This window comes from Choloepus didactylus, chromosome 21 (genome assembly GCF_015220235.1).
Source record: "Choloepus didactylus isolate mChoDid1 chromosome 21, mChoDid1.pri, whole genome shotgun sequence".
In the NCBI taxonomy this organism is placed as follows: domain Eukaryota; kingdom Metazoa; phylum Chordata; class Mammalia; order Pilosa; family Megalonychidae; genus Choloepus; species Choloepus didactylus.
This window is the reverse complement of record NC_051327.1, coordinates 43,170,900-43,194,134: the sequence shown is the minus strand read 5'-3', so window position 1 is coordinate 43,194,134 and position 23,235 is coordinate 43,170,900. Positions and strand designations below refer to the sequence as shown.

The following is a 23,235-nucleotide window of genomic DNA, read 5'->3' as shown; positions in this document are numbered from 1 at the left end:
GAAATGCCAGAACTTTGCAGTGTTATGGGAAATCTCCCGAATTTTAAGTGTCGGCAACATATTTAACTTTTTTTTCCATTTAACTTTGCACAGGCTTAACAAGACATGTCTGAGCTAAGGACTCCCTGTACATCCCCAGTTTGCTACCTCTGCGGTAAACCTTTGAAGATAATTTTCTCCCAGGGCCTGCTAAACGGAGGCTATTGCGGGGTCATCAGCAATATTCCCCCTGTGTCATGAATTTGTTCGATGTGGGACTGCCAGCTTTAACCTGTGTCATGTTTCTGCAGTTTTCTCAGCCTTCCCTGCTCCTTCCCCACAGATGTCTCAATGAAGTCCCTGGGAAGGGAGCGCGTGCTATTCCTAGATCTTATGGCTGTGCCAAGGGTGCTGCTCCTGTGGGTGAGAGTCTCCCCCACCCCCGCCTCAAGACAGGAAAGCTTAAAAATAAAAGAGGACCCTTGCAGGCTTTGGGTCAGCTGACAGCTCTGAATCCAGTGGCTGTCTCCTGGGTGTCGATTATCAACTCGCGGGGGCTCTCAGGCTCTCGCCTGACCTTGGCACACGGTCTGGCGAATTCGGCTTTCTGGGGGTAGAATCGTTCGTTTCAGAAGCAAAACCATTGAGAGTGAGTTGAGGAGGGCTCCCTATTCACTGATGAAAGGGGCTCATTGTACGGAATCCCTGTGCCCAGACCCACTTCCTCCTGCCTCCTGCCCTTGCTTCCCCCTCCCCCAGCTGGAGCTTTGTAAGTGGCTATCAGGATGCTCTACCGCAGGCCGCGCTTTCTTCCCATCTTCCTGTCTTGGTGGCCTCGGGGTTGCCCTGGACAGGAGGGGACCCGGGCTCTGAGCCCCCGCTCACGTTTTCAGCATCTTGGGCCAACTCTGTTGTTGTGGGTGAAGAGAGAACTTCCTTCCGAGAGAGCCAGGAACAAACAGCTACCAGTTCGCAGGCGGCTGCGTGAGGTGACTGGGCAGGAAGCAAGGAAACGGTTGGCGTTAATAACCACTTCCTGTTCTGCCCTCTGTCCCGGTGCCTCCCCACCCTGCACCCCCCCTGCCTGAGCCCGCGGCCCCAGAAAGTCAAGGCTGCTGAGCTTGAGGTAGAGGCTCGTAAGCTCATAAGCTGCGATGCTCAGCTTACTTGTGAATTATTAGAGGTTTTTCTCTGTTTCTTCTCTCAAGTGCTGGATCCACAACTTTTCTTTCTTGGGGCCGGGAGTGAGGGCTGGGTGCTGTTGTGTGAGCTGTCAGATAGGTAAAGTGGTACCTTCCTTTAGAGGGGAGTGATAAAGTGTGGCGGCTAAGAGTTGGGAGGGCAAATCTCAAAGTCAGATATCTCTAGGGCCAGCCAAGCCCTATGGCCCCATCTGTAGCTGTGCTAGCCTGTGTATCCGGTTGCCCAAATTTTCTGGTATTCAAGAAAAAATATCAGTCTTCATATTGTGAAATCACCCAATTTTTAAACGTTGACAACTAGTTAATATTGACCTTGTAGGCCAAACCAAGCTGTACCCACTCATTTTGGCTGCTGGTGTTCTTTGGCTTGTTTTGATTTTGATTTCCTTGCAAATATATCAGGGTTAAACAGGCCTGGATTAAATCACTAGATCTGTGGCTTTCGGCGGGACTTGTAAGCCCTCCCAGCCTCGGTTTCCTCCTCTGTAAATTAGGAATAATAATGCAGGATATCCACAGCCTGGAAATACAGGCAAAGGCTTGATGTCGTCAAGGGCATCTTCCCAAGGTAGAAGCATAAAAAATAAAGCCATATAGGTTCCCTGACTTTATGGACGTCCTGAAGTAGCCACTGCAGAAGGACAGAATGAGGATTCATTGAAACGGTGCACATAAATTGCTAACTGTGTGTCTTGCAAGGATTTACAAAGGAGGGCAGGATAGCTAGTGATCATCGTCATTGTCCTCGTGGTTATCATTGAGAAATATAGGAGGAGGCTGGGAGGCAGGTCGGGAGCCTGAGTTCCTCCTCTGCTGACACCTCCTGTCTTTTGCCCTCAGCGTGGGAAGCTGTGCCCCGCAGGCCCTCTGCCAGGCACATGCACTCAGCATCTCTCTTCTGGACCAGGAAAGAGGCTCCCATTCTGAGAACACAAGCCTGGAGCCCTGGGGGAGCGCTCTCTGCAACACTGCAGAGCTCCCCACTCCACCATCCTTGTTCTCTGTATCCTGGGTTGGGTTTTTTTCCCCATGGCTTGAGTCAGCAGTTCTGTGGGTGGCCTCTTGGAAACCCTCCAGACCTGAAGCCCTGCTGAATCACAGTTTTCCCAGAGCTGGGATACGGTATCTTTGGAACAAAACGCTGTCCTGGTTAGAGGCTATTGTGAGGGAGTTAAAGAAGAGGAAATGGGGAGATGGGGGCAGGGAGAGGTACACAGAAATCTTTTTGGCAAGAAGGGATGAGCCAGGACTCTGTATCAAGAAGCTTGGATTCTAGATGGAGTTTTTACACAAATTGCATGTGGCCCTTAAGGAAATTCACTTTCCTTCCTTGGATCTCCTTAGCCTCACCAGTAAATGATGAATTTGATTCAGGTCAGGGATGGAAATAAATTTCATCTCACAGGAAAACTGGAATCTATTGGTAATGTCTGCTCATAGGGTAGAATCGAGAATTTGAGGCCAAGTGATTGCGTGATTATATCTGGGGTAAGTAGCTGCACGTGTAGCCTGTATCCCTAAGTCTGTTTCTTGCACCCACAATCTTAGACTCAGGACAGTGTTTGCAGGACCCTTGGCGGCCTTGGTTCCAACTGGGCCACATGCCATCTTGGCAGCCACAGCAAGTGGAAGCAAAATTGATAGGTGTCCCAGCCTGGTCCTGGGAGAAGCCAAGTATTGGGCTGATCTGGAGATGTGCCTGGTGTTCCCAACTCCAGGAAGGCTTATGTCCAAATCGAGCCTGGGTGATCTGGAGCTCTGGAGAGATCCAGGCAGCATCTCTTGTCTGGCTATGTTGGGTGGAGGCTGCATTTCTCAGTTCTTTCGTGGCACGGGGCATGTCTTGTTTATGGTCTGAAAATGCCTTTGGACTGTGAAAAGCAGAACATTATAAAGTGATAGTAATTGTCCTGTATGGGGAACTAACATTTGTGGCTCATCCTCTCTGCACCAGGACTGAACAAAGCTCTGATGTACTATCTCAGTTTGATCTGTCTGCATAAGGACCATGTGGAATGGTGGTTATTATTATTATTATTATTATATAATAATTATTGCCTAGGGCTTGCTGCTTGTGGAGTTGTGACTGTGGCTTAGTGATTCCGATTTAATATGTGGTGAGTCCCACTGGGAAGCAGTGTAGCTCAGTGGGCCAAAAGTCAGACTGCCCTTGAATCCTGGCTCTGCCATTTACTAACGAACAGCTTTGAGCAAATGAATTCTCCTTTGAGTCTCTGTTGTGCCATCTATACAATGGGGCTGCTAATACCGACCTCCTGTCGTTGTCGTGAAGGTTTAAACAAGCTAGAACTTACAGTCTGCTTCTAATAACACCTTACATACAGTACGAGCCCAGTGTTAGCTAGATTTTGATTATCATCAGTATGGACAAGCCGTGCCACCTGAGGCAAGTTGCCTGAATGTGGTGTGACAATGACCATGTGACAACCACTTGGTTGCGAGCTTTGTTGTCTTGCAGGAGTGCACGTCCTGTGTTGCCACATCTTCCACTTTTTAAAAGAGAAGTGAGAAATCTGGATTTGCATATGAAGTGTCCCACTTTGAAAATATTGGCAACTATTACAAATATTTTATCAATGTCATCGGCCAAAGAAAACCCAGCCGTGGCCCATCCACAGGCCACCAGTTGTCCACTCCATTTTAAGACTTCATTTCTCAAGGCTCTGATATTTAAAATAGATATATTCAAAACCTTATAGTTCTGAAAATTGTAATTCTGTGTACGCTTTTAAAAAATGGTGACTCTTAAAGCAGGACAAAGTGATAGACAACAGGTTAGATTTCTGGTTACTGTTTGTGCTGGGCTGAAGAAACATGAAAATAATTCCCTGAGTTTCCATGTGCTTCTGGGGCCTGGGCTGAAAAAGATGGAAGGAATGCAAAATAGCAAAGAGACCGGTAAACTCTTACCCTTTGAAAAAGAAAGAAAGAGAGAAAGAGGAATGCATGTAGCTTTATGGACCTAAGCATAACAGCCAGTGTCTGTCTGAGGTGATGAGAATCTGCTGGCCCACTTCCTGGGGTTTCTCTTTTCTCCCCTGAGCCCCGTATGAAGGTGAGTTGGCATTTTCGAACAAGGTGAGTGCTGTGTGGCTCTGGCCTGGGTTTGCATTCCAAATGTAGCCTTTCTTGGAGAACAAGGGCTGGTTTGTGCTGCTGGCTGCCCGCCTGCCTCCGGTGCCCCGTGGCGCCTGCATGCGTGTGCCCTGCCTTCACCCCAGCAGCCCCCGATGTGAGAGGCTCACTGTGAAATCCCCCAGAGAGCACCTTGATCGCTGTAACTAGACCACGAGAAGGAGCTGAGGAGTCACATCCCTGGGGAGTGGACACTGGGGAAGAGGAGGATGTAGCAGGGTTTCTGGGACAGGAGGAAGACTTCTGCGAGGAATAGAGGAGGAAAGAGCAGAAAACATGCAGCGGTTGTGGAAATTTCTTGGGTATGCAGAGTAAGCCCCAGCCCTTGTCAGAGTTGGTGGCTGGCCGGGCATTGGGGGTAGAGATCTAATTTTTGGTGTCTGACTCTCTGGCTTTGTCACCTTTGGATGCTTTCCAGTCTTGGATTCACCACAGGAGAGTGTAGGGGTTCTCAGGCTTCGGTGTACATAAGAAGTTTCATAAAAATGTAGATTCTTTGGATCCTGGCCCAGAGCTTCTCATTTGGTAAGCTCATATGTTGAGAAAAACTGGGATATTGGTTAAGGGACCGGTTTCTGACACCTTCCAGACTAAGTGCTATTCCTGACTCTATCTCTTACCAGCCCCGTGTTTTTGAGTAGATTGTCCTCCCTGAGCATCAGTTATCTGATCTATAAAATGGGAGAACAATACCTGCCCTGGCAGGGTTGCAAATATTGCACATGCTTGCTCCTAAGTAAGCACTTGAAACGAATTCGCTAAATTTACCCATTTCCCAGCTGTAAAGTGAGATTGGTGTAGTTTGTGTCTAAGAAGACTTGCAATTCAGAGAAACCTTGGTTCAGTAGGGTCAGTGGGGGAGAGATACATCATAGCCTTCATAAGTGTGGAAGAAGAAAACAAAAGATTACTTTTGAGTTTCTACCTGTGTCCCAGGTGTTTTCAATAATCTGGTTTCATTTAATGCTCAGGACAACCCACGACATCAGTGGTAGCCCATTTTCAAGACAAGGAGGTGACGGAGTACTATTAATTAGTACTCACCTTTTACTTACAAAAAGGACCGAGACAAATTCTGTGGCCGTCGTGCAAATGAGAAAACGAAAGCTCAGAGAAGCTGAGGAGTTTGCCGGAAGGTCACAGAACTGCTAAGTGGTTATGCATGATTTGAACCGTGGGCTGACCCCCAAAGCCTTGGTCTTTTCCACTAAATGATCCCATTTGCCCCATTCCCCATAGTACCAGTGAAAGAGGCCACTTAGGCCTCTGACGGGCATCCAAACTCAGCTTCTCTTTGCCTCCGGTGAGCCTGTTTCCCCAGCGTGAAGGAGCATGGTCACTGAGTTTTTCTTCTTTGCCATCCCATGAAGATTTCATTGCCTTATTTTGAGGTGCCTAGTGGGTGATGGTGACTAAGAGTACAGCACCGTCACCCAATGGCAGAAGTTTCACAGCATGTTACCAATCAGAGGACTTGCACAGAGACGCCAAGTCAGCTCTCCAAAGAGACGTCACCCTGGAAGTGTCTCTGGCAAGAGATTGGACTGTAGAGGTCCATTGCCTATGTCCTTGATTTGATAGGCATCATGGAGACATGGCTATGGAGGCTTGAGTTTTAGTATTGTCATCTTCATGCCAAAGCCATTGCTTCACCCCCAAGAGCAAACACTACCTTATGATATGCAATGCAAAGCAAGAAAATTCCTCTTCCTACAGCTGAAGCTTAGCTCCGAGCTCAGGATCAACCAGGGGAGCCAGAAATGTGGGATGCAGGCAGGGGATGATAATGGACAAATTTCCTCCTCCTCTCTTTTCCTTTCTTTATTGAAGCTTAATTGCTGTTCAGATGAGGCCTTTGGGCTTGATGGAGGAGTATTGTCACTTGAAAACATTTGAGCCTGGCTTCCTGGTCTCAGCAGCAAGAAGGGTGCATTGCAAACAAGTTTTGTATCTCTAGGACCTGTAACTAGGCACCTGTCTCTTATTTAACCAGTTAACTTGAGGACTAGATGTGCACACAGAGTCACTCTAAACTGATTTCCTTGTCCTTCATGGCGCCCACCAGGCATAGTGCTAGCTACTGAGTTGGAATTCAGGAAACACATGTGGACTGATTTGGCCAGCTCTACGCGGTTCCCTGCCGTTGCCAAGTGAATGCATTCTGTTTTTAGTCATGACATGCTAATTTCTATCAACCTTTAAAAAAAAAACAAAAACGAGATACTAAAACAGGAATCCCTGTGTTTGTGAAGCTGGTACTGTTTATTTGCTGTAGTTATTCTTTCCTTTGAGAGACCATTATCCAAATTGCAAGATTACTTTGTCTAAGGTGGGACTTTATTCTCCAATAGAACTTCTGTAAAATAGTGAAAATGGGCTCTGGGCTTGAATCCAGGCCTCAACACTTTCTATCCATGTGACCTTGGACAGGCCATCCAATCCCTCTGAGTATCAGTTCCCCCATCTCTATAATGGGGATTAATGATAGCATCTACTCATAGGGTTGTTACTAGGGGTAAATGGAAAGATATATGTATAGAGGTTAGCCGACGTTAGCCCAATGCCTGCAACATAGTTAAGTACTTAACATATGTCAGCTAATATTAGTATTCACAACTGCTCTAAACCTTGATCCAGAAATATGCCCATGAGATAAAGCTTAGAATAAACCAGAGGAATGAAATCTCTCTTTATCTCAAGGCAAGAGGATTCCGAGTGATCATTTCCTTTAATGTTGGTGTAATGGCATTTAAATAATACATTTTATCAGAAAGAGTAAGACTAAAGGTAGGATGCCTTAACTTGTCAGCTAAGCGTGTCTTTGGGCACTATCTCTTTGAATGAACCCCACCTTTATTCCCACAGGTAATCAGGGTGATCAGGGTACTTTGTAAGTAGAAGGCATGGGCAAGGACTGTTGTATTTGGTAAAGAGGGCTGAGAACCAACTCATAGGCAGCACAAGGTCCTGATGGTTGAGTATCTTCTGGGGTGGGATAATGGTACAGCTGGCAAAGAGCCTGGCACGTCGTAGGCCCTCGATAAATGATAGCTATCGGTTGTAGTGACTTCACATTCCTGGGTTGTTTTTGCAGATTTAGGGAGAGTATGTGCCATTTAAGTTCCAAGGCTCTGGACGTTCACAACAGATACTTTTTGGGCATATCAAGGTCAATCTTTGGAAAGCTTATCAGTTGATTTTTGCTGCAATAAGGCAGTATAAGAAACCATCCTAAGTTCAAAGGCATGAAACAACAAGCATATATCCCCTCTATGTCTGAGTGTTGGCTAGAGGTCGGCTGATCTAGGCTGGGTTTGGCCCCAAGCTGCAGGTTGGATCCAGGTCTGCCAACGCATCTTCCATCCCCCTAGGACTAGCAGGCTCCCTGGGGCGTGTTCTCAGGGCACAAGACATCATGTGCATAGTTTGTTTCACTTATGTCATATCTGCTAACCACCCCATTGGACAAAGCAAGTCAAACAGGCAAGCCCACGGTCAAGAGAAGGAGAAGTACAGTCAGCCTCTGAGGGGAGGAACTGCCAGGTCACGTGATGGGAGCATGCAAGACAAGGGCCACTAATTCCGTCTACCTTAGTTCCCCATTCGACTTCCCCAATTTAGTCATCGCAGTAGATGATGTGAAAGGGCTGCCCTTGCTCTAGGCTGTTCCGTGGTTCGTGGTACCCACATTAAGATTCTAAAAGCAACCTACTGCACCATCCTAGCACATTGCTAATTTCCCTTTGGTCTCCAGGAGCCTTTCCTCTGACAGCCAGGAATTTACTCTACTGTAAACCAAAGAGTCCCAATTCAGACAGACGCGATGGATTAGGTAGACAGCACCATTGACCCGGTTCCACTTCGTTAGCCTTTCCAATTAAGGAGGATGTTGCTGCAAGTGAGACCTCACAGTTATGAAGTCATACTTGGAAGCCACTGGACTGAGCCTCTTTGGGGGAGAGTCTTACATTTCGAATGCGCAAGGATGGATGGGAACAAAATTGGTTGGCAAGTGAATCCCAAGTATTGATGTGACCACTTGTGAGTACTTTATCCTCTCCCCTGGCCAGTTAATTAGCATATTAAATAGCTGTCTTTTGAGCTTTTGTCTTCCAGAAGCTTTTTAATGAAGCTTGGACCCCTGACTCTGTGCCCGTAGGGGTTCTTTTGACACGGGTTTCCTGTGGCTTCCTAAGGAAGGTCTTTTTCCAGTGAAGTTGTTCTTAGGGGTTCAGGATGGCATTCTCCTCTCTCCACCCCTTTGGGATCCTGAGCAATGAAGCATGAACTCCGAACAATAGCCAAATGGGGTGTGAAGTATAGCTTAATTAGTCTGGGCAAGCACCCAACACCCTGGTACAATGCTTTACTAGGAGCTGGCTTTCAGACTGAGGCCAATGTTTGAGGCTGAAATGCAGCTTCTTATCTTTGATAGGGATGGAGGGATCTACCTTAAGAGAGGGAGAGAGAGACAGAGACTGATTTTGACCTGTAGAGCAGGGGTGCTACATCCTCTCGCTTGCTAGGCAGCATTACAAGGTCTGACTCCCACAGCCATGCCTTTAGAAAACAAAAATGGGCCCTGCCCACTGTGCTTACTTAACATGTGGAAAGAGGAAGTAAAAAGTCTACTCTTTTTTGGTGCGAGTGATAAAAGGAGCTGGCTGGAGGGGGCTCCGTGAGGATGTCTAAAGTAAATGACCCCACTCACTGGGAGAAAGTGGCTTAAGCAGCCTCTTCGTCATCCTTGGGGAGGAACTAGTAAGAGTTTGAAGGGACAGGCCGGAGGTATTTCCTTTGAAACTTCCCGAAGTTCTTTTATGGGCCAAGGCTGAAATATGGGGAGACAGGGACCTCAGTATTTTCCTGTGTATGAGGTAATAGTCAGGACCTGGGGCAGTGTGAAAATTAGAGTGAGCTCTTCTCTACGCAACTTACTTTGAGCGGAGCTGTGGAGAAAGTGCTGGGAATTAGATCCGTGACTGGAATTGGGAGAGATGAATCCCTCATCTCAAAAGACTCGAAGCTCAAAACCTTCTTGAGATTGGGCCTCTCACACTCCTCCGAGTTAGGCATCCTTATAAAGCTACCACAGAGCAGTGATGAGGAAAGCCAATGACAGGTCCCCTAGGGTGGGGTCTAGAATGTTCCAACTGCCCACATTTCCTTCTTGAGTATAGCCTAGGCCAATGGGCTGGTGCTACTTTGCATGTCTTTCTAGAAATCTCTGTTGGAAAATCTTCTAGGATAAAAGCAAAGGTCCAAAATGTATTTGTCATTTCCGAGCCCTAAAACACCCGTTCTCTGAAAAGGGGCTACTGGAAGTTGTTTTCTCAGAATCATGATGGGATTGAATCCAAGATGGTTAAGTCCCGAGCAGACTGGTGCAGGCAGAAGTAGTCTTTATGTGCTAAGTTTCCACTCCCTCTTCCCATCAGTCCTTCCTCCTTCTGCACCGAGCCCGACCCTCCCCCCAAGAGTTCATGTTTAATGACCCGAGACATTACCACCAAGCGTTTCCAGTCAATTGGCTTTTGTAGAAAGTGAATGAATAGCATGTTACTCTGGCCTTCTCTCTCCTGAAAAGGATCTTCCCCAGTCCACTGGAATGTGCTACTCAACCAGGAATTAAGCCCCTCTCTTTCTTTGTCTCATCTCATTCCTTCCCTCATTCTTTCCAAGATCAGACATAAACGGCTGGCCCAGTCCCTAATAATCACTTTATGCACTTTCAGGTTTGTTACCCATTCCCAATGGACCCTTGTTCTCCTCCATATAGAGGATTTGAATGCTCTTTGAGATATTTGACGAGGGTGCTTTTTTTTTTATTTCTTTCTACTTCATCATCTTGCTGTCTCTCCATGCTGCACCCCTTATGAAAATCTTGAGCCCCCTTATTGCTTGGGCACGGGAGGAAGTGTTGGGGTACAGACTGGGCCCAGCTGTTCTAATGTGTCCCCAAAACGGGGACAACAGAAAAGGCTGCCCTCCACACGGGGTTGCTTGAGCACTGAGGATATCTAGCTTTGTTGGAAAATGATGCTGGAGTAATAAGTTCGATTTTCCCCCACCACTCATGTAGGTCTTCTCCTTTCTTCCCTGCAGGACCCGCATCCGAGTCCACTGATCGCTCTGGAGACCCAGGTCAGTACATTCCCATGGTCTTTGCCACCTGTCTCTGCATCGATGTTCCTGGACCTGCTCTGGAGAGAGCGTCTGTGCATCTTTTTGGCCCCAGGGCTCAGAAAGGCTGGGCAGGCACTTCAGGCCATCTGTCTGACTCTTTTGGATGGGAGCGTGCAAGCACTCTTGTGTACACATGCTGGCTGATTGTGTGTATGTGTGCGTGATCATTTGTGCATCTGAATCTGGGACAAGAATCATAACATTCTTTTTTATTTTCCTCTGTCCTTTGCTCCTGCCCAACTAAGATGAGGAGGCAGACGGGGAGCCACAGAGGGAGAATATGTTGCTGGCAGGGCTGCAGGACCCAGCTGCCAGGAGAGGAAGTCACATCCTTCCCCCTGTTTGTGCTTTGGGCTGTTCTGAGGAATCTGATTGCAGTGAGGGCTTTGTAGGGTTGGACGTGGCCCTTATTGTCCACTTGATGCTCTCCTGGGAGACAGGGCCACAGAGCAGCCTAGAGTATGGGCCTTGGAGTCAGATAGACCCATGGGGAATTCCAGTTCTGCATCGTCTAGCCCTGTGCCACCAATGGGGTCACTTAACTTCTGTAAGCCTCGGTTCTCCCATTTGGAATATTGCAACAATCGAGCCCATCTTGCAGAGTTGTGAGAATTACAGAAATCGATGTTTATGAAGTCTTTGGTATGTAGAAAGTGCTTATGAATGTCAACACTTTTTAAACAGTGGAATTGTTACATTTCCTACTGAATTCGAAGGGGATTTATTTTCGAACTGATCATTTCATTCGCTCTGCAGGTTGGTCAGATGGTAAAGGAGAAAAAAAGACAGGATGGACCCCATACAGGGCCCCATTCCTAAGGGGTCCCAGGCATTAGAGACAGACAAGCGTTGTCTGAGCATGTCAGGGCCGGGTAACGGCCTCGATGATTCTCGCAGCTCATGGGCGTGGACCACCTTGGCCTTTGCCTTCTCCCCAACATCTCTGGCTGGGTCTTCCCAATGGGAATGATGAGACGGATGAACCCAGCACACTGTGTTTCTCCGTCCTTGATTGGAAGGGCCGGAAGTTGTGGGGAAGGCGGCTCCGCTGTTTCTTTGTGCCCCTCCATCCTGTCACTTTCCCTGGCAAGTGTATGTGTTAGATCAGCTTCAGGACGACCAGGGCTGGCAGGAAAGACGAGTGGGTGTGACTTTCAGGAGGATGAGGATCCGATGTCCTCTGTCTGTTTGGCCATGCTCTGGTCTGGGTTTTCCCAACCTTTGGACATTCACATATCACCTTAACCCTGCTTGCCATAAGCGAATTTCATCTGTGCTATTATATGTCACCTAAAAGTACATTTTTTCTTTAACTGCCTTTTCTGTTAGAAGTAGGAGTTATCCTAAGATAATTAATCCCAATTGGGGACAATCTACCCCCAACCCTGAGGGGACATCTAGACGATGTCTAGAGGCATTTTTGGTTGCTACTGGCATCTGGTGGGTGGAAGCCAGGGATGCTGCTAAATGTCCTACAATGTACAGGACAGCCCCCCGCAGCAAAGAATGTTCCAGCCCCAAATGGCAGTAGTGCTTGAGGTTGAGGAACCCCGTTTCAAGCAATATTAATGAAATCACAAGTTTGATATGCTCATTATATTTATTTACAAGACATTAAAACTACTATAAAATGACCAAAACAAAGTTAAAGTGTCCCTTTGGGTATCTCTAAAATCTGTATGCACTTCCAGAGGGTTGCCTACCATGATTTGGGAAATAGCCGCCTTTCCTCAGCCAACCCAACCAACTGTGGGAGAACTTCCAGGATGTGTTTTGAAAATGGTGGCCCTTCTCCCCTTTATCCTTCACAAGAAGGGAGCCTTATTAGACTTCCTCAGAGTCAATAAGAAAGACCCAAAGCAAAATGTCCCCATCGAGAACTCTGGAAACAAAATCTGATCTCCTGGGGAGAGAGGGGCTGCTCCCAGGTGTTTTTGTCCTTGCCCCTCTTGTGTCGTTTACTCAAGTGGACACCGTCCAACCAGACCTTCAAAGCCTCCATGGGAAGGAGTGGTTGTGTGTTGATGACCACTCACCCCTGCACAGTGAACACTCTTAGAGTCCCATCTGGTGGCCCAGGGAAGCTGAGTCTCGAGCCATAGCCAGCTGCAGCCTGAGGCAGACTTTCTGCATCTGTGCCCTGCAGACTCAATTTGTCTCCAAACAATGCTCTTTTGGTCTCACATCTGGTTCCAGGTCTGGGGAACCCTGAGGTCTGATTACCCACGTTACAGAGCCATTGGAACCAAATCAAAGTGCATGTTCTTTTTGTCACCATTGGCACGACCTGTGGCCAGATTTCACTTTGCGCTAGGGCTCAGCCCACTATGGGGCTCGTGATGGGAATCCTGTTCAGCCACCTTCAGGCAGGTCAAATTGGCAGAAAGCAGGGCTGTGAGCAAGAGGGCAGATGTGGCAGAGCTTGGAAGAGCCAACCATACAGAGGGAATGCAGCAGATGTGTTCTGAGCCTGGGATCAGTTCTCCCTTCCTCCCTGCAGATTGCCTTTTTGCTCCGAGGGAAGGCATTGCCCGTCCGTCCTAGAGCACAGGTACTGCACGTGGGCCTGCCTTTGAGATTTCCCTGAGAGCCGTGCCCGCCTCGCCTGTGCTGGAGCATCAGGGGCCCTTTCCTCCATGCATCCCGTCTCTCTAGTATTGATTGCATCAGCCCTCACTCATTGCTTGGTTAATCTCTTCCCATGCAGCTGTTCTGAGTTGGGGGAGATGGATTGGTCCGCTGCCCAGGACCCCTCTAATGCTCTTTGCCGTTAGTGCAGCAGAACTTTGCATCTGGCGGCATCAGCAGGACTCTCTGTTAACAGCCGGATTAATAGAATGAGGAAGCCCAGGATGGTTTAAATCCCTCGTGTCGGCTTTCCCCCAGCAGGCTGCCCCTGGAGGTGAACCAAGGAAGCTCTGATTTTCTGTGGGGAATACTTCCCTGGTCCCCAGATGGTGGTTATCTAGGATTCAGGTGACCTAGAAATGGAGGAAAAAAAGGGTGTTTGTGTGTGGGGGACTCAAGTCTGAAAGCAGTTCAAATGTGATTAGTGGCTTGGCAGAATTATCCTTACTCCCACCCTTGCTAACATTTACCAGGAATTTGCTTCTCCCATTGAATCCTCAGATACCATTCTCACATAGGTGTTCCTGTCATCTCTGATTTCCAGATGAGCAGTCATGGGGTCTGGGAGGTTAACTTGCCCAGGATCACACAAGAAGCACAGAGCAGAGGTGGGTTCCAGACTCGGGGCTATATGACAGTTGAATCTGTCTTCTCAACCTCTGTCCCGTTGGCTAGAAAACAAAGTTGCTTTGGCTAGTAGAGAGATTTGTTAATGCTTAGGCAAGGCTGGAGGGATGGGACTGTTAAATGCAACCCAGGATCCACGAAGATAGATGATAGGTAGCTGGCTATCTGGATAGATGATAGGCAGATAAATAGATGATAGGTATATCAATATAGATAGATATAGATAGAAGATTGCTATAGATAAATTAGATAGATGAATGGATAGATAGGCAGGTAGATAGGTGATAGATACAGACAGACAGATAGATAGATAAAATGCTTTGCACAGTGAGTTAATTCCTTGACAGATAGATTGGCACAAGGCTTGTGGGTAAAATGGTTTAGGCAGTGGACCTGATAGAAAAGTTATCGTAGAACAACAAAATGAAGCATCTTCTTGCACTTCCAGTGGTTTGATAAATTTGAATGCTTCTTATTTGATCCTCTCTTTGTCAGATCCCCAAGATAGTCTATCATTTCTGAATCCACTCCAATTGGCAAGGCCCCTTGCCATTTCCTTTTAGCTTCCCAGCCTCCCCCTATCCTCCCAGGAGCTTCTCTGTCAATTAGTAAATGGCCTCTGCTCCAACGCAGCGATGCCTCTGGGAGTTGTAATAAAGGAGCTCTTTGTAAAGATTTGTCAATCTGGGTCTTTGTGAAGTTAGCTGTACTTAGAGGAGCAGGCCATGTCTGCTGTCCCTAGCAGGACCTGAAAATCAAGGGTGTCAGCAGAGAAACTCTAGATGCTCCATTTTCAACACTGGGGCCCTGAGGATTGGGAACAAAGCTCATGAAAAATCTGAGTCGTGGATGTGAAAGGGAACTTATACTTTAAAAATTGTATCCAGGCAAATCCATTCATTCATTTGCTTATTCAATAAGTAATCCTTGGGCCATGAGGAGTGTCAGTCCTTGTGTTAGATGCTGAGGATACAAAGGTAGACACGAAAGATGTTTTCTTGCCTGTGGAACATCCATTTTGCTGGGGGGAGTCAGAAAATAAATATACAAACAAAAGAATATGTCCTTAATTTCAGGTAGTCATGAGTGAATGGAAAAAAGACAAGTGTGTTTGTAAGAGAGAGTGACTGATTGGGCAGGATGGAGAAGCCTGTTCAGGGAGGTGACATTTGAACTCAGGAGGTGAGTTTTGAGCTCAGGAGAGGAGCTGTGAGCTGAGAGCTTAAGGATGAGAAGGAGTTAAGGATGTAAAGAAGCTGCAGTAATAACATTCTGAAATCTTTGCTAGGACCCAAATTTTATTATGTTGGGTCCCTATAAAAATAATGCCAGTTTTCCTTAGAATCAATTAAAGCGTTAGCTTCTTCAAGTTAGAGGCTGCCTTTGTGTCATTATGGTGTCAAGATAAATAAGAAATTACCTTGTCATGCAAAGGTGAAGGGAAAGGACTGAGGAGAAGGGAGGGAAAAAAAAGGGGCTTAAATGCAGGGCCTTCTAGTCAAATGCCCTTCCAGAGCAAGCATTTTGACAGGGCCAAGGGAACTTCAAGATCTTAGCAGTGTAGTCATGGTATCAGTACATTTTTGTTGTTCTAAAATACATTTCCTTTGATGTCCAGTTAACCCACAAGTCTTGGACCAAACTAAAGTCAGCAGTCTGGTGACTGATGCTGAACCAGGGGTTCTCAACCAGGGCCGATTTGGACCCCTGGGGGATATTTAGCAATGTCCGAAGATATTTTTTATTGTCACAGCTGGGAGGTGGGATGCATGTGCTACTGGCAATTGGTGGGTAGAGGACAAGGATGCTGCTAAACATCCTTCAAGGCACAGGACACCCCCCCGGCAACAACGAATTCTCCAGACCAAAATGTCAATCGCACCGAGGTTGAGAAACCCTAGGACAACATATTTTACAAAGACACTCCCAGCCATGCAAACATGACAGCGTAGAAATGTGCAGTTTGCCCCTTCACTGGTGTTCTCTTGTTTGTGTTCAAATGCCACCCTGTCTGGTTAATGCCAGACTTTATGTCACCTTCAGGCTCCGGACATGACACTTTCAACATCCGGTGTCTCTAGGTCTGTGTTCAGAAAGACTAACCCCATGCATGGAGCATCGTTACTCATGATACCTATAAGCATGTGCAGAGTGTACATAAAAGGCGGATTTCACTGAATCATTATGGGATGGGGGAAGAAGATTTTTTGGAGATGGTTTCCTGAGAGATTGATGGTTCCATAGTGCAACAAATGTGCAGGGTTAAAACAAAAACAAACGGCTGCTTGGCTGGGGTTTGGAGGGTGCTGGCCCAGATGCCTGTACTGATGGAGCAGGCTTGGTGAAGAACTTGATTTGGGGGCCTGGGTGCAACCCGGTCCATCTTACAGATGCAGAGTGTGGTCTTCTTTGTACAAGTTTCTTTCTCCCATCGCTCTTCCCCCACACCCTGGATTAAAGCAATTTCTGTCTCCTCGCCTCTCTTCCGGCTCTGGGCTTCGATTAACCTTTTCCTCCATAGAGAGTGGTTTTGGGAGTAATCAGGGAGCTTCTCAATGGCTCTTACCTGAGTCTCCAGCCCATTAATTCTTATGGTGCCCAGCATCTGTTGAGAGGACGGTGAGGCCAAATTGCTTCTCAGCTCATCTGCTTTCCTCCCCGCCAGCTTCCTTGGGTGAGCAGAACTTATGTGGAGCAGACAAGGCTGGTTTCAAGACAGGCCAAATTCCTTTACCGTGATCCTTTCCTCTGGCTCTGATCTGGCCAGGTTTTTAATTAGCTCTGACTAAGGGTGGGGTGGAGTGAGGGGGGTGGTGCCCAGTTGGACCATTGCCTGGCAAAGATGTGGTTCATCCAAGCATGGAAGCTGGAAGGCAGTGGAAATTTTCTGAAAGAGCATTTGTGGTGGGCTGGCCAAGTGCTCCTTTCTCCTTTCTTATCCCTGTGACTCAGGGTGTGTGATATGATGCAACATTCCGCAACGGCTGTCAAATTCCCCAAAGCACAGCGACATGCACCATTTCGAAAAATAGATTGTGTTGAGACCACGGTTCCTCTCTCGTCTTGCTGGGAGTGGACTTCACCCAAGACATTGAAGGTTTGAGTTTTTAGCCTTTGGGCCAGGACACTTAAAAGTATTGCTATTGATGAAGTCAAAATGGCCCTGAAAAAAGACAGAGAAACTATGGGACACAGATATGTTGAACTATTCAAGTCAGATGACATTGGAATGGCTTTGGTGTTGTAGCATACTGGTCCAAGTAGTCCTAGCATGGCCAGTGATGGCTTGTACATCTTAGAGGACTCCCCTTTGGATGTAGCAAGGAAGAGATTGTTTGGTTCTTCTCAGGGTTGGAAATCGTGCCAAATGGGGTAACATTGCCTGTGGACCTCCAGGGGAAGAGTCTGGGGGAGGCGTCCTGCAGTTTGCTTCACAGGAAATAGCTGAAAAGGCTCTACAGAAACACAAGGAAACAATAGGGCACAAGTGTATCGAAATCTGTAAGCGCAGTTGAGCTGAAGTTAGAACGTCTATGATCCTCCAAGAAAGCTCCTGGCCATGCAGAGGCCACGTGTCCATGACAGACCTGCGGCTGGCAGAGGGTATAACAGTATTGGCAAAGGAGCTGGCTTTGAAAGGATGGGATGTAGTGCTTACGGCGGAGGCTATGGAGGCTGTGATGATTATAATGGCTACAGTGATGGCCATGGATTTGCGTCAGGTAGATTTGGAAGAGATCATAATAATTGTTTTTCAGGAATGTCTGATCACAGATATGGGGGTGGTGGCTCTACATTCCAGGGTGCAACAGAACACTGTGTACACATGCAGGGATCACCTTACAGAGCTACCAAGACTGACATTTACAACTTTTTTTCACTGCTCAGTCTTATGAGAGTACACGTTGAAATTGGTCCTGACGGCAGAGTTACTGGTGAGGCAGATGTTGAGTTGGCTCCTCATGAAGATGCTGGGGCAGCTATGTCAAAAGACAGAGCGAATGTGCAGCACAGATATCTGGAGCTCTTCTTGAATTCGACAGCAGGAGCAAGCGGTGGTGCTTACGGTAGCCAAGTGCTGGGAGGCATAGGCTTGTTGCACGTCCAGTTACGGCCGCCCAGCCAGCCAGCAGCTGAGTGGTGGTGACGGAGGTGGTGATGGCGGTCAGAGCAGCATGAGTGGATATGACCAAGTTTTACAGGAAAACTCTGGGAATTTTCAATCAAACATCACATAGGTAGCCAGGGAGCAGTGAACAGCAGCTACTACAGTAGCAGAAGCCGCACGTCTGTGGGAGTGACCGGAATGGAAGGGATGTCTAGCATGTCCAGTATGAGTGGTGTATGGGGAATGTAATTGGTCCTGCTCGCTAACTCCTAGCCAACATTTTTGTTTTCTTAAGAGAAAACAAAAACTCAAGTTGAACAGTTTGGCAATACAAGTTTGTGACTTATGCTTACTCGAAGTGGAAATAAGGATTGTTTTAAAAGCTTCAGATTCAGTATTTATGAACACGAAATTCATCTAGGATGTAACAACGAAGATTGAGTAAACTATAGCTGTTGAACGATTTTCAGCATTTCTCACGTTAGTTTTTTTGTAGGATGTACTTAAAGCAGTTCAATTATGTTAAATATTGCTCTTCTTATACCTACATTACATTGAACACTGTTTGGATGCATGTTGAAAGACATGCTTTTTTATAAAACTCAAAAATATAGGAGCTGTGTCTACGATTAAAAGTGAAACATTTGGCATGTTTGTTAATTACTAGTTTCATTTAATCACTTGTAAGGCATGTGAGGTTAAGCTTTTTTAAGTTAATGGCGAAAATTGAGATGCAATACCAATACTTTGGGATTTTTGGTGATAGTGTTTGTATGATATTATGAGGCCTTGATTTAAGTCTTTCATTGTCTTGTGATTTCCTTTTAGGTGTATTGTGCTAAGTGAAAACTGTCAAATAAATCTTCCTTTTAAAAACTAAAAAAAAAAAAAAAAAAAAAAAAGTATTGCTATTGTAAATAATGCCTAAAATACATTGAAGGTATGTTTTGATGGGCCGGAGACAGTACATTTTACGTGTAGTAATAAATTTAATATTTTTAACTAACATCCATTAAGTGCTAATACTACGTGCTGGGTGTGATTCTGAGCCCTTTATGTAGCTTAGAATCACACTTGACAACCATCATTCACACTTGACAACTGTCCCATAGGAAGGTATTACCCTCATGCCCATTTTACAGATGAAAAATGGAGGCACAAAGAGGTTAAGTCACTGACAAGTGGATCCAGGGTTTGCACCTGGCAGTCCAGCTTTCATTTTTCGGAAACTATAACCCCACGAGGCAAGTAATAATCTTAGACCCATTCTCCAGGTAAGCCAGCTGAGGCCCAGGAAGATGAAGTCTCCTTTTCAAAGTTGCACCATCAGGTAGTGGGAGGCCTGGCTCAGAGCCAGGTTGTAAGGGAGACACCATCCCCTTCACTGCTCTATCTGTACCCAGCAGCTCCACTGGGCAGCTGCTGGGCAAGGAGCTTAACTCTTTGTGCCTGAGTTTCTCATCTGTAAAATGGGGATGATGTTATAGGATAGTTGCAAAATGTGAATGAGTGAAAATTCATGTAAAGAGCTTACAGGAGTGCCCGGTACATGTTATAAGTGCTTAACGGATACTAGCTAAATATATACATATTATATATATATATATTATATATATATATTATATATAGATATAGATATCTATATATATATTATATATATAGATATTTATATATATTTATATACTAAAATATATATTTAAATATAATATGTATGTATATATTATATCTAATTATTTTACATATAAAATATATAATATCTTATAAACATATACTACATGTATACCCACACACATCTCTTATTTGCTTGGCAATCCAGAAAGCAGATTGGTTTGGAAATATCCACTGATGCAAAGTGAGTTCCAGGATGGGGACCTGAGCCTCCAGGCTGCGGCGAGAGCGGGAGGGTTCACCCTGCCGAAAGCGAGCAGAAGGCTGGCACATTGGCGAGGAGACACCCGCAGGTTTCCCTTCTTAGAGATGGTGGCATCTCCTTAGAGCAGTCTCCTCACCTGCCTCAAGCACTGGGGCAGAAGCCCACCAGGCTGCCAGCTGAGCGGCAAGGCACTGTGGCTGGGTTTGCATCGACTTCGAAGCTGGAGGCTCAGTCCACAGGCCCCGCTGACGTTTCCCATAAAGATGGAAGATGACAAGATCCGGAGGCCTCGGCTGTCTTCTCTGTGGGGGTCTGTGGGGATTTGGGTGCTGGACTGTACAACACGGGCACCTTAAAAGAGAAGGCTCCCCGGTGTTGGGATGGTCAGTCTGGGTTTGTGGGTTCTAGCTTTTGAGATATTTCAGTCAAAAAATTCACTTTTGTGTAAAATAGCAGTGTGGCTGAAGTCCAGGTTTAGTAGAGACATAAAATCCACGGACAGGGCTCAAATTTTTAGAATTTGAGATCTGGAGAATACTTTAGATGCTGCTTATTAAGTAATAAGCTAATCACCACTTATTACATGTTTTCCATGTGCCCAGGGCTCTGCTAAGTGCTCTATATGCCTGATCTCTTGGAATGATCTCAACCACCCTTGGGGATGGTCTCTTTTTCCCTCCCGTCTCAGGTGAAGACATCAGGTGTGGAGCCTGTCAGTGGCGGAGGGAGGGCTCCTGCCAGGCCCCCGTCTCCTGCAGTGCTCACCATCACGAACCCCCCTTGGGGCTCTTCGGGTTCCTCTTTTATGTTTGTCACCAGAGAAAACAGGGCCCAGAGCAGCTGAGCAAGTTGCCCAGCGCTATCCTTCTTAGTAGCAACCATGGAAGTAGGACCAGGGTGCGTTATGCTGTTTAACGGCTTCTCTGCCATTGCTGGTAAGATGAGAAACACATGGTTCCTGGCGGCTGGAGGTCGAGGCTGAAGGCGTTTGACCAACCATTCTCTCCCATCGTCTTCACGGGGTCTCTTGCTATCTCCATGTTGGACTTTAACGAGATCTCGGCTGAGATGTAGTGTGGTGAGGGGCCTGTTTGCTTCCCAGCTTCGCTCTCCATCCTTTTCTTCCCTTCTCTGACCTTTTAGGACTTTGTCAACATGGACTTCTCATTGCTTTGGCCAAGGGGAGGCACTGGCAGCAGGCGGGAGGGTGGGAGGACGGTGAGATGGGGTACTTCTCCATGGGTGGGCTGCCCTCTTCTGCAGCTACAGCTACTGCCCCCAGGATCCACCGATGCTGCCTGGGTGGTGCCAGCTGCCCGCTGAGGCAGCCCTGGGCACGGCGCCTTCCTTGTTGGTTTCCCTTAGCAAGAGTCTCTTTGTAGCTCTCCCGCGGGACCCAACCTGTAGCATCATAAGCCTCCCGCCAGCCCCTTGCTGACTCTGCCCAGCCAGTGGGATTCGATGGGGTGAGTCACCCTCATGTCACCATTTTCAGTGGCTTAGGGAGGGTCTCGAAACTCAGGCAAGATCCGAGAATGGCTGTGAGGGGCTGGGAATGGAATGCCCAACTGCGGGTGTCTGCATTTGAGAGGATTCCATTTGTGAAACCCTGTAAAACAAACCAAGACACAAAAGCTCTAAGCACTAACTCTAAGTGCTAAATGAAGTATGAGAGGGCTCCTGCGGGGGAGAAGAGAGGCCCCAGGCAGGGGGCCTCGGTGCTGAGCCTCGGCTCTCACTTCCTCCCCGCTGTCCTGTCTGCCATGGCTCCTGGGGGCTGTGAATCCCAAGGCAAGATCTGAGAACTGGGGTGGTGAGCAGCAGGGGGTAGGCCTTCTGCCCCTCCCAGGCAGCCCCAGAGCAGCACAGGCTCAGCAAATGCTCCTCTTCTCATTCCGGTCACAGCTCCAGGAGAGGGTAGCCCTTGACATTTGCACCTGCAGGGGCCTCCACCAGGTGGATCTCTCACAGATGCCACGGTCTCTCCTTGTCTCTCTGGGAGCCACCCGGGAGGGCCAGCATGGGGCCTTTTCTCCAGCTCTAGGTGGTCCTGACAGGGGTCCTGGGATGCCCCCTCCCTGTACAATAGATGACCAGGCTGGGCCCACGATGCCAAACTCGGTGGAGCCCTCTCCACCAGGTCCAATTGCCTTTCTGGAAAGGAGCATCTGGTTAGTAATAGCAGCCTCCTTCTAACTTTCTTCTGGTTCTAGGAATTGTAGTTCTTTTTCCACTTACAGAAAGGGGACTGGATGGAAAACTGAAGTTAGCTCTGGTGTGGGGTGCCAGATGGGTGGGGCTGGGGACAGAAATGCAGTTTTATTGTCCTGAGAGGAAAAAGCCCAGCCAGACCCATGCTGGAAGAAAGAACCTCCAGCTGAAAAGGGAGGGCTTAAGGAGATGTTTTTCCCAGATGTCCGGCCTCTGTACTCACTGCCCCAATTATAACTGGGCCTGGGTTATGGGGAGGGAGGGCAGGAGGTGACCTTCTCATTATGTGACCCTAGACCCAAAGTGAGACATGGACTCATGGTGGCCATCTCTGCCCTGCACATGGATTCTGATGGGCCTCCAGAAGTTTCTGGGGTTTTTTTTGGGGGGTGGGGGTGGGAGGGGGGCACCAGCAGTGAGTACCAGCTGCCCCCATGGATGAGGCCAAGGGTCACCTGTTCATAAAAGCCCCCACCTGGAGCATTGTTTTGGCGGCACCTGTGGATGGACAAGACACTGACTCCTTCTGGGGTCTCCCCTATGATGTGGAAAAGGGCAGCTGGACCTGGCCACCTCCGGCAGCCCTTGGAGGGGCAAGAAAGACCCCGAAGGAGTCAGGTCAGGGGTCAGCTCTCCACTCATCTGCTCTGGGACCTCCTGCAAGTCAGCTCTTCTCCGCACACCTCCACTTGCCTAAAGAAGGATGAGGATCATAGTGGTAGCTACCACAGAGGGTTGTTGGGTGATAATGGGTTAATGTGCATTGAGCAATAGAGCGATGCCCAGATTAAGCATTTGGTATTATTTTTTATAGTCCTGGGTTCAAATACTTGCTCCTTCGTTTCCTGAAGTCGGCATCTCCGAGAAAGCATTTGCTTCCTGAGCCCCAGGCCTCTATTAGTTGAAGCAGCCAAGACAATGCCTTCCTCCTTGGAGCTGCTTTGAGGACGGGCTGGGGACACCCAGTTGTCACTTGGTAAATGTCAGTCGCCCCCTCTTTCTCTCGTGTAAAGAACAGAGGCTCTTTAGACTCCCTACATTGTCTTCCGCTGCCCTGGGCTATGGATAGGCTGAGGATAGTTGGGACATTGCCTTGCAGACTTTTGCACTATACCCTTTGCGGAACATTCTGCCTCCTCTGTTTGGACGGCTGGTTCCTCCTTTGCAGAGAGGAAGGTAGCATTTGTTTAAATACCGAGACAGGTGCTTGGGTCTTGTGAGCGGGCTGCTACATTTTGCCCGCACACGGGGACGGGGGGGACAGT

At 47.5% G+C, this 23,235-nt stretch overlaps 1 protein-coding gene and 1 pseudogene across 1 annotated transcript in view; both read left to right on the top strand.

Annotated features, from left to right (window-relative positions):
* Positions 1 to 23,235, top strand: part of XYLT1 (xylosyltransferase 1) — a 307,917-nt gene that overhangs the window by 78,277 nt on the left and 206,405 nt on the right. Inside the window, exon 2 of the mRNA XM_037814247.1 lies at positions 10,443 to 10,481. Within this exon, the coding sequence (XP_037670175.1) occupies positions 10,443 to 10,481 (39 nt within the window). The remainder of the gene's footprint in view (positions 1 to 10,442; positions 10,482 to 23,235) is intronic.
* Positions 15,831 to 18,016, top strand: LOC119518017 (annotated as a pseudogene).